Consider the following 13,837-nt stretch of genomic DNA (forward strand, 5'->3'; position numbering starts at 1 on the left):
TTGAAGCAGGGAGAACAGGGCAGGGCATGGCTGGGGTCCCTGATGATCATCTTGACCTTCCTGCGACACCTGATGTGGTAGGTGTCCTGTAGGGCAGGCAGTGTGCACCCAATGGTGAATTCGACTGCACGTATCACCCTCTGAAGCGCCTTACGGTCCGTGGTGGTGGAGTTGCCGTAACAGGCTGTGATGCAGCTCGACAGTATGCTCTCGATGATGTACCTGTAGAACGCTGTGAGGGCATTTCGGGACAGGCCGAATTTCTTCAGCATCCTGAGGTTAAAAGGTCACTGTCGTGCCTTCTTCATCTGTCCGTGTGGTTAGACCATTTCAGCTTCTCTGAGATGTGTACACCAAGGAATTTTAAGTTATTGACTGTCTCCACGGCTGCCCCGTTGATGAGAATGGGGGCATGTCCAGCCTTGTTCCTCCTGAAGTCCACAATCAGCTCCTTTGTTTTGCTAACGTTAAAGGAGAGGTTTTTTACCTGGCACCACGCCATCAGAGTGCCTTCCTCCTAGCTTTAAACTCTCTTGTCGTTATTGGTAATCAGGCCTACTATTGTCGTGTTGTCAGCAAACTTGATGATGGAGTTGGAACTGTGCGAGCCTATGCAGTCGTGTGTATACAGGGAATACAGAAGGGGACTGAGGACGCACCCTTGTGGGGCCCCTGTGTTGAGAATCAGTGTCGACGAGGTAATGTTGCCTACCTTCACCACCTGGGGGTGGTGGTGTGCACCCAATGGTGGGTGCACACCACCATTGGGTGGGTGGTCCCGTGTGGCTCAGTTGGTAGAGCATGGCGCTTGCAACGCCAGGGTTGTGGGTTCATTCCCCACGGGGGGACCAGGATGAATATGTATGAACTTTCCAATTTGTAAGTCGCTCTGGATAAGAGCGTCTGCTAAATGACTTAAATGTAAATGTAAATGTAAATGGGGTGTCCCGTCAGGAGGCCAAGGACCCAGTTGCAAAGGGAGGAGTTCAGACCCAGGGCTGTGAGCTTTGTAATGAGCTTATAGGGCACTATGGTATTGAAGGCCGAGCTGTAGTCGATGAACAGCATCCTCACATATGCATTCCTTTTGTCCAGGTGGCTAAGGGTAGTGTGCAGTGCAATGGCGATTGCGTCGTCCGTGGAACTGTCAGGGCGGTAGGTCGAATTGGAGAGAGTCGAGTGTGTCTGGGAGGGAGGAGGTGATATGGTCTTTGACTAGCCTCTTTAAGTACTTCATGATAACGGAAGTGAGTGTTACTGGTTGGTAGTCATTCAGTTCAGTTACTTTCCCTTTCTTGGGCACGGGGATGATAGTGGACATCTTGAAGCAGGTGGGTATAGCGGCCTGACCTAGGGAGAGAAAATGTCAGAGAATACAACAGCCAGCTGGTCTGCACATGCTCTGAGGGCAGGGCTAGCAATGCCGTCTGAGCCGGCAGCCTTGTGAGGGTTAACACATATGTCCTCAGTGGAGACTCTCCTTGGCAGCTTAGGGTCATTGTGCTCGAATCATGAGAAAAAGGTGTTTAGCTGGTCCGGTAGTGGGGCGTTGGTGACCGCGATATGGATGGCTTTCTTTTTTTATGCTTCAATGAAGGAATCTAGGTTTAATTTCAGGATTAACTGGTATATTTGGATACATTTTATTCCCCATATTCTATTGATCCAATACAACAACACAATTCATAATTATAAAAAATTAAAAAACGTTTTGCTTAGGGCACCCAAAACACTAGGCTGCATGTGTGGGTATCAATGTGGGTATGGAGACCTGCGAGCCTCTGCGGCCCCTCGTGATGATTTCAGATTTTTTTTCTGGCTCCCACCCCCATCAAAGTTGCCCATCCCTGACCTATACATTTTCTAGCCTTTGACCTTCTTGCCATTCGACTTAGATTTACTGAGATATGTTTCTATAATTCACAAATTTATTCCTGGCCAGTGCACGAGCTGCGTGGCCCACTCATTTTCCCTCTTCTATGAGTCCTCTCTCCCTTGTGACAACTTTCAGATGTTGAATTCCAGGGAAACACAACAATTTGCATCTCAGGAGGAACTCTGTATTTTGTATTTTGTATTTTTTACCCATAATGCTCATTGACTTCACATTCCATATTACCATTAAATAAAGCCAAGTGATTATTTCTACCAGGGTTCATTGGGTTGGCCAAAGAAACAGAACACTATTTTAATTTGCAAAATAAAAAATATTGTCATCCTGCCAATACTATGATGACACTGAAGACAGTAGTTTTCAATGGATGTGTTCGTAAATTCACTCTAGAGTGCCAGAGTGTGCTCATTGTGTGCTCTGGGCATTTGTAAATTCAGAGCGTTGTCAGATTGTCAGTTCGTAAATTCAGATCGTTTAGCTCTCGGAGCATTCAGAGCACACTCTAGCCGAGGACCAGGGTTGATCTGAGCATTCTGACCTCACAACGGCAGTCAAGCACCCAAGCTAACTAGCTAAAGTTGAACAATAACAAGCGTATGGGTTCAATATAAGCGCTAATGAATCGCTGACAGATTTCTCCTTTCAAGAGTTCAATATCCCTCAATGTCTCATTGGTCCATCATTCTTATTTCATTCAATGACTGCTTTAAACTACATGTACTCTCTAAGGGTTCCAAAAGGGTTCTTTGGCTGTCCCCATAGGAGAACCCTTTTTGGTTCCACGTAGAACACTTTTGGGTTCCATGTAGAACACTCTGTGGAAAGGGTCCTACTTGGAACCCAAAAGGGTTCTACCTGGAACCAAAACAGTTCTACCTGGAACCAAAAAGGGTTCTCCTATGGGGACAGCCGAAGAACCCTTTTAGGTTCTAGATAGCTCTTTTTTTCTAAGAGTGTATGGTTAACCATGTTAAGAAAGATTACTTTTTCAGGACATACTACTTTGCATGTGTTGCTGAAGGCCAACGGAGGAGGGAAAAAAAGAGGACAACATGGAAAAACCCATGCTGTACAGGCACGTCGAGCTAGTGATGGAAAAGAGTGTAGCCTCGTTTAGTGAGGCATGGAGGGGAGTGAAGGAGGGAAGAGGAGAGGAGGAGGAGAGGGTCTGTGTTTACGTCTAGCTGAGTGTTCCCAGCCACCACCCTCCAACCAGCACACGTTTCCAAGGTGATATGTTATCTGGCCGTGGCCGGCTGACAGACATTAGGCCTGTTCCTTGCCTGCTGCTGCTGTTGTTTGCTCCACAAACCATGATCTTCCCCAGGGAGCTAAAAATAACACTAGCATGGTCCCACTGTGCAGCCCACCACACGTACACACACATCCTACAATTCCCATTTCATGTCCGTCCCCCACCCCTCCAACTGCACTAACGGAGCGGATGGCTTTCCCTTGAGAAACACGTTCAGGGAGGGGGGAGACAAGTGAACGTGTGATTGGGGTGGGGAGGGGGGAAACCAGGTGAGAGATGCATGATCTAAGTGTGTTTTGTTGAACTCTTCCCTGATGGTATAATAGGACATATTTTCACGATATTTATTCATGTAACCTTTGTAAATCCATTACAAACCTATTGATGTTTTCTAGCCAGCTAAGGGACTGCTACTGGTGTGAGAGGGGAGAAATGTAACGGATTTCCTCTTCGTCTGAGGAGGAGTAGCAAGGATCGGACCAATGTGCAGCGTGGTAAGTGTCCATAATTAGATTTTTAACAAATCAAAATGAACACAGAACAAAATAACAAAAAACACAAACAAACAACCGAAACAGTCCCGTATGGTGCAAACACTGGAACGGAAAATAATCACCCACAAAACACAATAGAAAACAGGCTACCTAAATATGACTCCCAATCAGAGACAACGACTGACACCTGCCTCTGATTGAGAACCATACTAGGCCAAACACATAGAAATATAAATACAGAACAAAACATAGAAAAACAGCATAGAATGCCCACCCCAACTCACGCCCTGACCGAACTAAAATAAAGACATAAAAAAGGAACTAAGGTCAGAACGTGACAAGAAAGTTGTTATTTCCAACTCAAGGAGGCCGTTAACTGTGGTTGATCTCTGCTATGCAACATGTCACTGTGAAGATGTTTACTCAGTCAAAAGCCTCTTGTTTATGTCTACACAAATACGTCTGTGATTAACAAGGCAATTGTCTTAATTGCGCCATGTTGATTACCAGAGTGCTTTTACCAAGTTTAGTAAACAGAGTTAAAACAGAGGTTAAACCGGGCACTCCATCACCAATAATACCCTTGCCATAGACCACATCACCAACATCACTGCCCTGCACACCAAGGTACCATCTGTCCCAGTGGACAGTGCTGATAAACTAGAGAAAAACACACAGTTGTCCAAATATTGAATGTTCAGCCGATGTTTGTCTGCTTTGTATGGAGATCAGGCTTCTGAGCTGTGGCTGTTTGGGACTGTGAGTTATGACCCAACCAGGTCTATTAGTTAATGATTACAGACATCCCCAACACATTCATCACAAGTGTGAGGATGCATAATGCATTAGAGAGGAAACATGTGCAGGACACCATGCGTTCATTACATTGTCTATTGTTGCTGTTGTTCACCACTTTATAAAAGGAGGATAATGGTCTACTGGAGACTTTTAGCACCAGGGAATCACAAGGCTCAGACTTTTGCGGAAATAATGCATTCATGTCAATGGGAGATTTTTGTGAAATTTATCCTTGCAGATCACATGGTAGGATTCCTCCCTGAGTTTCTGGACTCTGTCAGCATCCTCTTTCATCAGTTGGAGAGGCTTACCTTTGAGGAAGTTCCAAAGGGTAGTCAAATACTGGGGTCTCACACCATGCATAGGCCTAGATTTAATTACATTTATGGTTTATTTTAATAGGGATGGGTACAAGCACATTGGAATATTGAATAAACAATCATCTGATGTGTTGCATCAGCTAGATTAGCGTATTAAAATAGCATCACTGTGTTTACACAATACAATTTAGCCATAAAGTTGAGGTCTTGTTTATATAGTCATCTGGTCTGTTCAGCATTTATACATCTGTTATAGCAGTTGTTGTTGAAAGAGAAACTAGACCAATTAAGGACTACAGGCTCAAAGGAAGTGTTGTACTATACTATCATGAACCTCAGCTTATAGGCAACTTTCCATCTATTGCCCTTGAGAATAGACAGATGAAGCCATAGCGTGTGACACCCATGTTGCTATCGATGTCTCGTCAGGCAGTCTGCCAAGAAAATCCAAATGATAAACAGTCTTGTTATGACAGTAAGGTTCTTTATAGAAACTTCCAACATACTTTCCCAAGTCTGTTCAGACTCCTCACAGTATGCCCTGAACCAAGAGACCCTGACATTAAGTATTTTATGCTAGATTTTCTTGTTGCCATAAACAAAAACATTTCCCATGGTTGAAGTTACCTAATAGTTGTGCATGGGTCTTTTATTATAAAATGAAAATCAAACTCAAGTCAACTCAGGTAAATAGCTAAAGATGTGTGATTTTATCTGGCCAGCATTTGATCTAATGTTTTATAGAAATATGTTATCTTTCTATGTAGGCTATAGGCTATCCTGTGTATATTCCTCTATTCAAGTCTTCTTACTGCTTAGTCTAAGTCTAGTAATCTTGGCGGAGACTTTTCAACTCCAAGGGAGTGACTCTCAGAATGAAGGTGCCTCTGAAGAGACTGACAACCAATCTTTGGTCTACCTCTGAGATCAGTGTGTGGGGGTTCTTACCAGTAACCGGAGCAGTCTACTGGTCATGACTCATGACCGTTATATGGTTAGTGGAGCAGGAAGATCACAGGGCGAGGACGTTGGGGTGACCAGCACTAGGCAGCTGAGAGTTTGAATCCAATGTAAAATGTCCCTGACATTAACACAGATGCAGTTATCTCCTCTTTATTTAGGGGGGGATGTGGTTGCTGTGTCAGGAGTCAAGTTAGGAATTTGACAAATTAAGTTCCTTTGCTTTCTCCTGAGTGTTTTTTTTTTGTTGCTAATCTTTCTTGTTTTAACCAAGCTAGCCTGCAGGCATTAATTAGAATGGAGGACAAACCAAAGTTTCCTTAGTGTCTGACTGAAATCATGCGAACCCAGATGTGGTAATCTCCATAGGAACGTTTTCTCTGACACCACTAACTCCAGTGTTGATTCAATGTATCCATTCCCCTCACAGTTCTAACACTTTAACAACTGGTCTGTAACTGAATGTCTACACAGTCTGAGTGGAATTTATTGAAAGTGGAAGGTCAAATTAAAACATACGTTTTGCAACACAAGTGGGAGTAGACATATGTATGTGTGTGTGTGTGTGTGTGTGTGTTTGTGTGTGTATATGTATGTATGTATGTATGTATGTGTGTGTGATGAGTAGCCTATACAGGTCTAAGAGGCACTTAGCAGCGGAGCAGAAATCCATCTTTCCAAAATGTGGACAAAGTTCTGCGTAAGAGGCCTGTTAGCTGCATGGACATTCCTTCAAATATTTACAATGGCCAGTGTGAGGAGGTCATTTTCAGGTCACCTTTAGTAGGGATTGGAGGCTGTGCCAAGATATGTTACAAAATCTGTGGGTTGTCCAAGGGGGAAAATTACAAACTCGCAATGGCCTTAAAAATGCCAAAATCTTGTCCAACAAACCCTATTGTACTGTGAAAAAAAATTCTAAGTTAATTCTTATCCAGGCTGTATCACAACCGGCCGTGATTGTCCCATAGGGCGGCGTACAGTTGGCCCAGCGTCGTCCGGGTTTGGCCGGTGTAGGCCGTCATTGTAAATAAGAAATTGTTCTTAACTGACCTGCCTAGTTAAATAAAGGTTAAAAAAAAAAATCAACATATTAAAAGGTATACAACAAGAACTTCCGTTCCCATGAAGTGAGGAGGGGTGGGGAGTTCATTCACCCACTTTGATCTGGTCTCTGCAGACACCATGGGGAGTAGAAAGACTGTAAAAAACAGGAAACAGCTGAGGTCCAGCCCATTTGAAACAAATATTTTTATTTTTTATTGGGAGAGACAACTAGACAGATTATTTCTTATGTGTAAGGTAAAAACATAAACAAAACAATCAACGGAGAGTTACAGCTTCCTCCTCATACAGAGAGTGGTCAGACGAACGTGAATTGAAAAGCCTCAGTGCAGTGATAAAGTATTCAAATGAGCAGATATAAACCTATACTGTATTGAGTTGAATATATACAGTGAGTGTACCATTTAGAGGGTGAATGGGCAAGACAAAAGATTTAAGTGCCTTTGAACAGGGTATGATAGTAGGTGCCAGGCACACAGGTCTGAGTGTGTCAAGAACGGCAACGCCGCTGGGTTTTTCCACTCTCAACAGTTTTCCGTGTCTATCAAGAATGGTCCACCACCCAAAAGACATCCAGCCAACTTGACACAACTGTGGGAAGCATTGGAGTCAATTTGGGCCAGCATCCCTGTGGAACACTTTTGACAACTTGTAGAGTCCATGCCAAGTTAGAAATCCAATATTGTTTCTTAATTATTTCAAATTTTCACATTTTCATAAGTGTTTTAGTGTTTAGCGCAGAGCACACTCAGGATTGGGACTGGGGACTTTTTTTTTTTTCACTCTTCAAACTTCATGGTCCCTTCAAACCCATTGTAGGTGAACGGTTCAACGACTGGGCTGCATGCGTCTTCAGCCAAGCAGGCCATCTTGTTATTTTCACAGTTTCCCTCTGACCCTGGGCTGATGTACACCCCGTCTGGAGAGTGAATAGACGGGTCCTCATCAAAGTAATTATGTGGTCTCAGGATCACTCCGCCTCCATTTCCAACGGTAACTGTGTTGGGGATGTCCTCAGCATGAGGAATGTGGAGGAAGCCGGTGGTTACCCAGGCAACCAGGTCCTAGACAAAAAAACACTAATTTGGTGACTACCAAACCTTCATTTATCAATGACCTGAAAATGTGCAAATCTCAAGAGAGTGGTAAAATATATGTAAGGACAACGGCACATAAGACCAAAAACACACCTGGTTCTCAATGCTCTCGTCATCCTCAATGTACTTGCTGAAGTCCACTGCTGGTGTCCACATGTTGTTCTGACTGTACAGGCTACTGCTGGTCTGCTCCGAGTCTTTGTGCTTAGTGATGGCCACTTTATACCTGCCAAATAAAATAACAAAAGTTGGTCAAACTGCTTTGCCTTTGGTCTACCTGTAACCTGTGTTTTGGGAATTAGGACCTTCCTTAGGAGAGAGGAGGGAGCCTCACCTAGCCCAAGACATGGACTTCTCCTCTGGCTCCGTCTCTGAAAGGCTGTCACCGGTGAAGCTGACCACCTGGAGGCGGTAGGAGCGTTGGTGGCCCCAGCGGTTGGTGCGGTTGCTTGCGATGTGAAGGTAGCGTGGCGTCTTGGTGTCGTAGCGGAGAGCAGCCTCCTTCTCAGTCTTTAGCTGGGCCTCCACCAGCTGAGGAACCATGGCATAGCGCTCCGGCATCCAGGGTAAAGAAACATTCATAAACTTCATGTCCTTGGTCTGGAATACATTCTCAACCCCTGTGGTACAAAATCCCAATTCAAAATTCTAATTATTGGATCATGTTATAATCCTATCATTGAAATGAAAGATAACTCATTTAAAACATGTATAACTGTGCTTTACTTTCATCGGTTCATACTAGGCCAAATGTATTGTTCACACTTACCCAACACGTCCAGGTCAACTTTGAAGTTGATGAAATGAGTGTGGATGTTCCCAATAGTATTTTCTGCCACCTGGTGTCCGTATTTGAGATTGCCATCAACATTGAAAGATGACGATATGTATCCAGTGGCATGCACTTTGGTCTCAACAGAGCCGCTCTGGTAAAAAATGAAGTCCCACAAGTAGTCATAGTTACCTATGGCCGTAATGGTCCTAAAAACTAAGGCACTGTTTACCATGCCTCCATAACTATTGCTGAAAAAGTCCGAGAAGTGTCTTCTGAGAGGACGGCCTGTATTGTGCTCAAAAAGGCAAATTGAATTCCTGAATCTATGAGGTGCACTGACGTCAATGTATCGGAAAGTGTCGATGTAGGTTGCCGCGTACGGACAATCCACGCCTCGAACGAGCTCGTGCGCAAAGCGACCTATTCCGATACTAGAGTCCAAAAACTTAGTCAGAATCATGCCGGGTGTGATGGAACCATAAACTGACATTGCCTCTTGAACACTAAGCTCATAAACTATCCTCTCCCCCTTGAAACGAATGTCAAAAACTCTCATACCGGTGAGGGAACTCAGACCGAACGCAAAACTCCATTCGAGATACATGACATGATTATTCTTGACACTGAAGCGTTTACCTTGCGCGTAAAACTGCTGAGGGCTTAAACCTGTGGGTTTACTTTTAGGTTTTAGTGATGCATAGTTCTGGACAGGTTTATACACAATTTTAGTCACTGTCCCGGCATCATATTGTTTTATAAGATCCTCCACACTGTCGAAGTACTGTCCGTTATAAAGTAATCTCTTCACACTCCAAAGAGACGCGTTGGTGCTTTCGTGGTTGATTAAAACTTCCAAACCTACAGGGTGGATGTACATCCCACTCAAATCACGAAAGAAAGATATCCATGTCTGTCTCTCTCCGGATTTGACACCCCGAGGCATGCCTTCGAAACCATTCAGGGTTTTCTCTTTACTGACATCAAAACTTTCTTTCATTATTTGGCCAAGTTTTGTAAATACCTCTTCATTAATAAACTTGAAAATAAGTGCATATTCACCAATGGTGACCGTACGAGCATTGATGGGCAACTCTTCTTTATACCTCTCAACGGTGACATCGCGGTGGTAAGTCGTGTTGGGGAGAGGTCCCACCACATATTCTTTAATGTGCCCAAGGGTTCCATAGAAAACCACCGCAGTCGCCTCTCTCACCGGCTTGGGTTTATTGTTATCTAGGTAGCCAAGTGCATCCGCTTTCCTTGGCAGCAAAAGATCAATTAAGAAGAGAAAATTCCCTGAAGGCTTTGTAAGCGCATTGACAGAAATATCCAAGTCTTTCTGATTACTCATATAGTCGCGGACTTGGAGATATTCCTCCGCGGACAGGTCAGCAAACATCGCGCTGCGTTCATTGTGTTTTCCCTTGAAAACATGATGCGGCTTCGAGGAGCATTTGGGCAGCCTACCTGAGTAAAGACATACGATGACAATATTCGCTATTACTGAGATCAGGCCAAAGAGTATCAATATCCATTTAACTAATGAAGTCATTCTCCAAACCACAATCTAAACATCCTGGGGTGTTCTGGATAGAGGAGGCGATTGCGATGAGCATAAGATTAGGCGGCAAGTGAATTTGGGATGAGCCACACCCGTCCGTCCCTCGTCCCACCCCCGTGCAGCACCCTCAAGAAATTCAAAGTTCTCGTATACTTTGAATAAAGTTATGCAATTGCCGGGATTTAATCCAATAGTTTTTTTTAAGCGGCAAGTGAATTTGGGATGAGCCACACCCGTCCGTCCCTCGTCCCACCCCCGTGCAGCACCCTCAAGAAATTCAAAGTTCTCGTATACTTTGAATAAAGTTATGCAATTGCCGGGATTTAATCCAATAGTTTTTGGATAAAGGCCAACATTCCTCCTGCGTAAAGTGTATTTTACGCACATATTGTATGCTCCCTGTGGAAAGGGTTGTGCGTTCCTGTCAAATAAATACTTGTTCAATGGACTTGGTTGTGTTGATATATTTTTTACAGATATTTTATTTGTACATGTAGGCCTAGATAGAAAATTAAATGTGTAACTATTTTTACACAAAATGTGGTGTGCAAGAGCATCGTCTTCTTGAAGTTGAAATACACTATAATGGTTATTTTAGTTGGGAAGCCTCTATAAACCAGGCATCACGCGCAGACAAAACAATTGATGGTGTTGCTTTTGTTGTTTTTCACTAGCCTGGGTCTCACTGCACTGTCGAAGTGAAAAAACACCTTCATCTGATTTGTCTGTTGTCGCCCGCCGTGTTTCCTGGACCCTGGTGGGAATAGTTTTCCGTTTCGGAACGCAGCCAACATTCTCTCGCCAACATTTGATGTAAGTGGAAAGCCACAAGTCTTGGCAGCCTTCCGAAAGTCCTCAGTTTGAAGTAGGTTTATAGTGTATAGCGCTCCTCACTTTTTCTTTCTGAGGCAAGCCGTAAAAGGAGCTCTCTTATTCTAACCAACAAACACAGCTATAACTCTTAGTTGCTACATCCAATTTTGGATATAGGCATTAAAAGAATGATATAGCCTATACCCATTGATTCTTGAGTAATAGGCTAAGTTATAAATGCCTCATGAGCTAGTTCAACTGTCGTAGACCTACCCCATCAGAACCCAAAATATAAGCTTGATTTACACCAATGTTTGTAAACAATGTAGGCCTAAATGTAAACGAACAATGCATACCCTCAAGACATGGCTAGCAGAGACAATTTTGTATTAGCAACTGATAATTATGAGCTTATATGGTATTAAAGTTAAGGGACATCACCCTGGGCGGAGTGAACCATAGTAGGGGATAAAAAGGGAAAACACCATCTCCAGAACTGAGTGTGTTACTTTCAAATTACTGTAAGTGTATACTCCGGGTTGCAATCCTTATTAAACAAACTAACCTCCGATCAAAGAAGTTTCCTGTGGTCTCTTGTATGAACATAGGGCAGAAATCCCTTACAACTGTTTGCATCTGAGTGATTGAAGCAGGGAGAACAGGGCAGGGCATGGCTGGGGTCCCTGATGATCATCTTGACCTTCCTGCGACACCTGATGTGGTAGGTGTCCTGTAGGGCAGGCAGTGTGCACCCAATGGTGAATTCGACTGCACGTATCACCCTCTGAAGCGCCTTACGGTCCGTGGTGGTGGAGTTGCCGTAACAGGCTGTGATGCAGCTCGACAGTATGCTCTCGATGATGTACCTGTAGAACGCTGTGAGGGCATTTCGGGACAGGCCGAATTTCTTCAGCATCCTGAGGTTAAAAGGTCACTGTCGTGCCTTCTTCATCTGTCCGTGTGGTTAGACCATTTCAGCTTCGCTGAGATGTGTACACCAAGGAATTTTAAGTTATTGACTGTCTCCACGGCTGCCCCGTTGATGAGAATGGGGGCATGTCCAGCCTTGTTCCTCCTGAAGTCCACAATCAGCTCCTTTGTTTTGCTAACGTTAAAGGAGAGGTTTTTTACCTGGCACCACGCCATCAGAGTGCCTTCCTCCTAGCTTTAAACTCTCTTGTCGTTATTGGTAATCAGGCCTACTATTGTCGTGTTGTCAGCAAACTTGATGATGGAGTTGGAACTGTGCGAGCCTATGCAGTCGTGTGTATACAGGGAATACAGAAGGGGACTGAGGACGCACCCTTGTGGGGCCCCTGTGTTGAGAATCAGTGTCGACAAGGTAATGTTGCCTACCTTCACCACCTGGGGGTGGTGGTGTGCACCCAATGGTGGGTGCACACCACCATTGGGTGGGTGGTCCCGTGTGGCTCAGTTGGTAGAGCATGGCGCTTGCAACGCCAGGGTTGTGGGTTCATTCCCCACGGGGGGACCAGGATGAATATGTATGAACTTTCCAATTTGTAAGTCGCTCTGGATAAGAGCGTCTGCTAAATGACTTAAATGTAAATGTAAATGTAAATGGGGTGTCCCGTCAGGAGGCCAAGGACCCAGTTGCAAAGGGAGGAGTTCAGACCCAGGGCTGTGAGCTTTGTAATGAGCTTATAGGGCACTATGGTATTGAAGGCCGAGCTGTAGTCGATGAACAGCATCCTCACATATGCATTCCTTTTGTCCAGGTGGCTAAGGGTAGTGTGCAGTGCAATGGCGATTGCGTCGTCCGTGGAACTGTCAGGGCGGTAGGTCGAATTGGAGAGAGTCGAGTGTGTCTGGGAGGGAGGAGGTGATATGGTCTTTGACTAGCCTCTTTAAGTACTTCATGATAACGGAAGTGAGTGTTACTGGTTGGTAGTCATTCAGTTCAGTTACTTTCCCTTTCTTGGGCACGGGGATGATAGTGGACATCTTGAAGCAGGTGGGTATAGCGGCCTGACCTAGGGAGAGAAAATGTCAGAGAATACAACAGCCAGCTGGTCTGCACATGCTCTGAGGGCAGGGCTAGCAATGCCGTCTGAGCCGGCAGCCTTGTGAGGGTTAACACATATGTCCTCAGTGGAGACTCTCCTTGGCAGCTTAGGGTCATTGTGCTCGAATCATGAGAAAAAGGTGTTTAGCTGGTCCGGTAGTGGAGCGTTGGTGACCGCGATATGGATGGCTTTCTTTTTTTATGCTTCAATGAAGGAATCTAGGTTTAATTTCAGGATTAACTGGTATATTTGGATACATTTTATTCCCCATATTCTATTGATCCAATACAACAACACAATTCATAATTATAAAAAAATAAAAAACGTTTTGCTTAGGGCACCCAAAACACTAGGCTGCATGTGTGGGTATCAATGTGGGTATGGAGACCTGCGAGCCTCTGCGGCCCCTCGTGATGATTTCAGATTTTTTTTCTGGCTCCCACCCCCATCAAAGTTGCCCATCCCTGACCTATACATTTTCTAGCCTTTGACCTTCTTGCCATTCGACTTAGATTTACTGAGATATGTTTCTATAATTCACAAATTTATTCCTGGCCAGTGCACGAGCTGCGTGGCCCACTCATTTTCCCTCTTCTATGAGTCCTCTCTCCCTTGTGACAACTTTCAGATGTTGAATTCCAGGGAAACACAACAATTTGCATCTCAGGAGGAACTCTGTATTTTGTATTTTTTACCCATAATGCTCATTGACTTCACATTCCATATTACCATTAAATAAAGCCAAGTGATTATTTCTACCAGGGTTCATTGGGTTGGC

General features: G+C 44.3%; 1 protein-coding gene across 1 annotated transcript; it reads right to left on the bottom strand.

The window, feature by feature from the left end:
• Positions 1-7,503: 7,503 nt before the first annotated feature.
• LOC120037356 (primary amine oxidase, liver isozyme-like) lies at positions 7,504-10,305 on the bottom strand. Its single transcript, XM_038983505.1, has 4 exons — positions 8,653-10,305; positions 8,218-8,503; positions 7,977-8,109; positions 7,504-7,850 (listed from the first exon to the last, which is right to left on the bottom strand). Exons 1-4 carry the CDS (start codon positions 10,208-10,210, stop codon positions 7,566-7,568), a joined length of 2,262 nt encoding a protein of 753 aa, XP_038839433.1. The 5' UTR covers positions 10,211-10,305; the 3' UTR covers positions 7,504-7,565.
• Between the last annotated feature and the right edge of the window lie 3,532 nt (positions 10,306-13,837).

Source organism: Salvelinus namaycush, chromosome 3, assembly GCF_016432855.1.
Source record: "Salvelinus namaycush isolate Seneca chromosome 3, SaNama_1.0, whole genome shotgun sequence".
Classification (NCBI taxonomy): Eukaryota; Metazoa; Chordata; class Actinopteri; order Salmoniformes; family Salmonidae; genus Salvelinus; species Salvelinus namaycush.

Coding starts and splice junctions, on each gene's coding strand:
- LOC120037356 (XM_038983505.1), bottom strand. CDS start 10,210: ATGACTTCATTAGTTAAATGGATATTGATACTCTTTGGCCTGATCTCA. Junction 8,504..8,652: donor AGTTGACCTGGACGTGTTGG/GTAAGTGTGAAC, acceptor TTTGTACCACAG/GGGTTGAGAATGTATTCCAG. Junction 8,110..8,217: donor AAGTCCATGTCTTGGGCTAG/GTGAGGCTCCCT, acceptor TTTATTTGGCAG/GTATAAAGTGGCCATCACTA.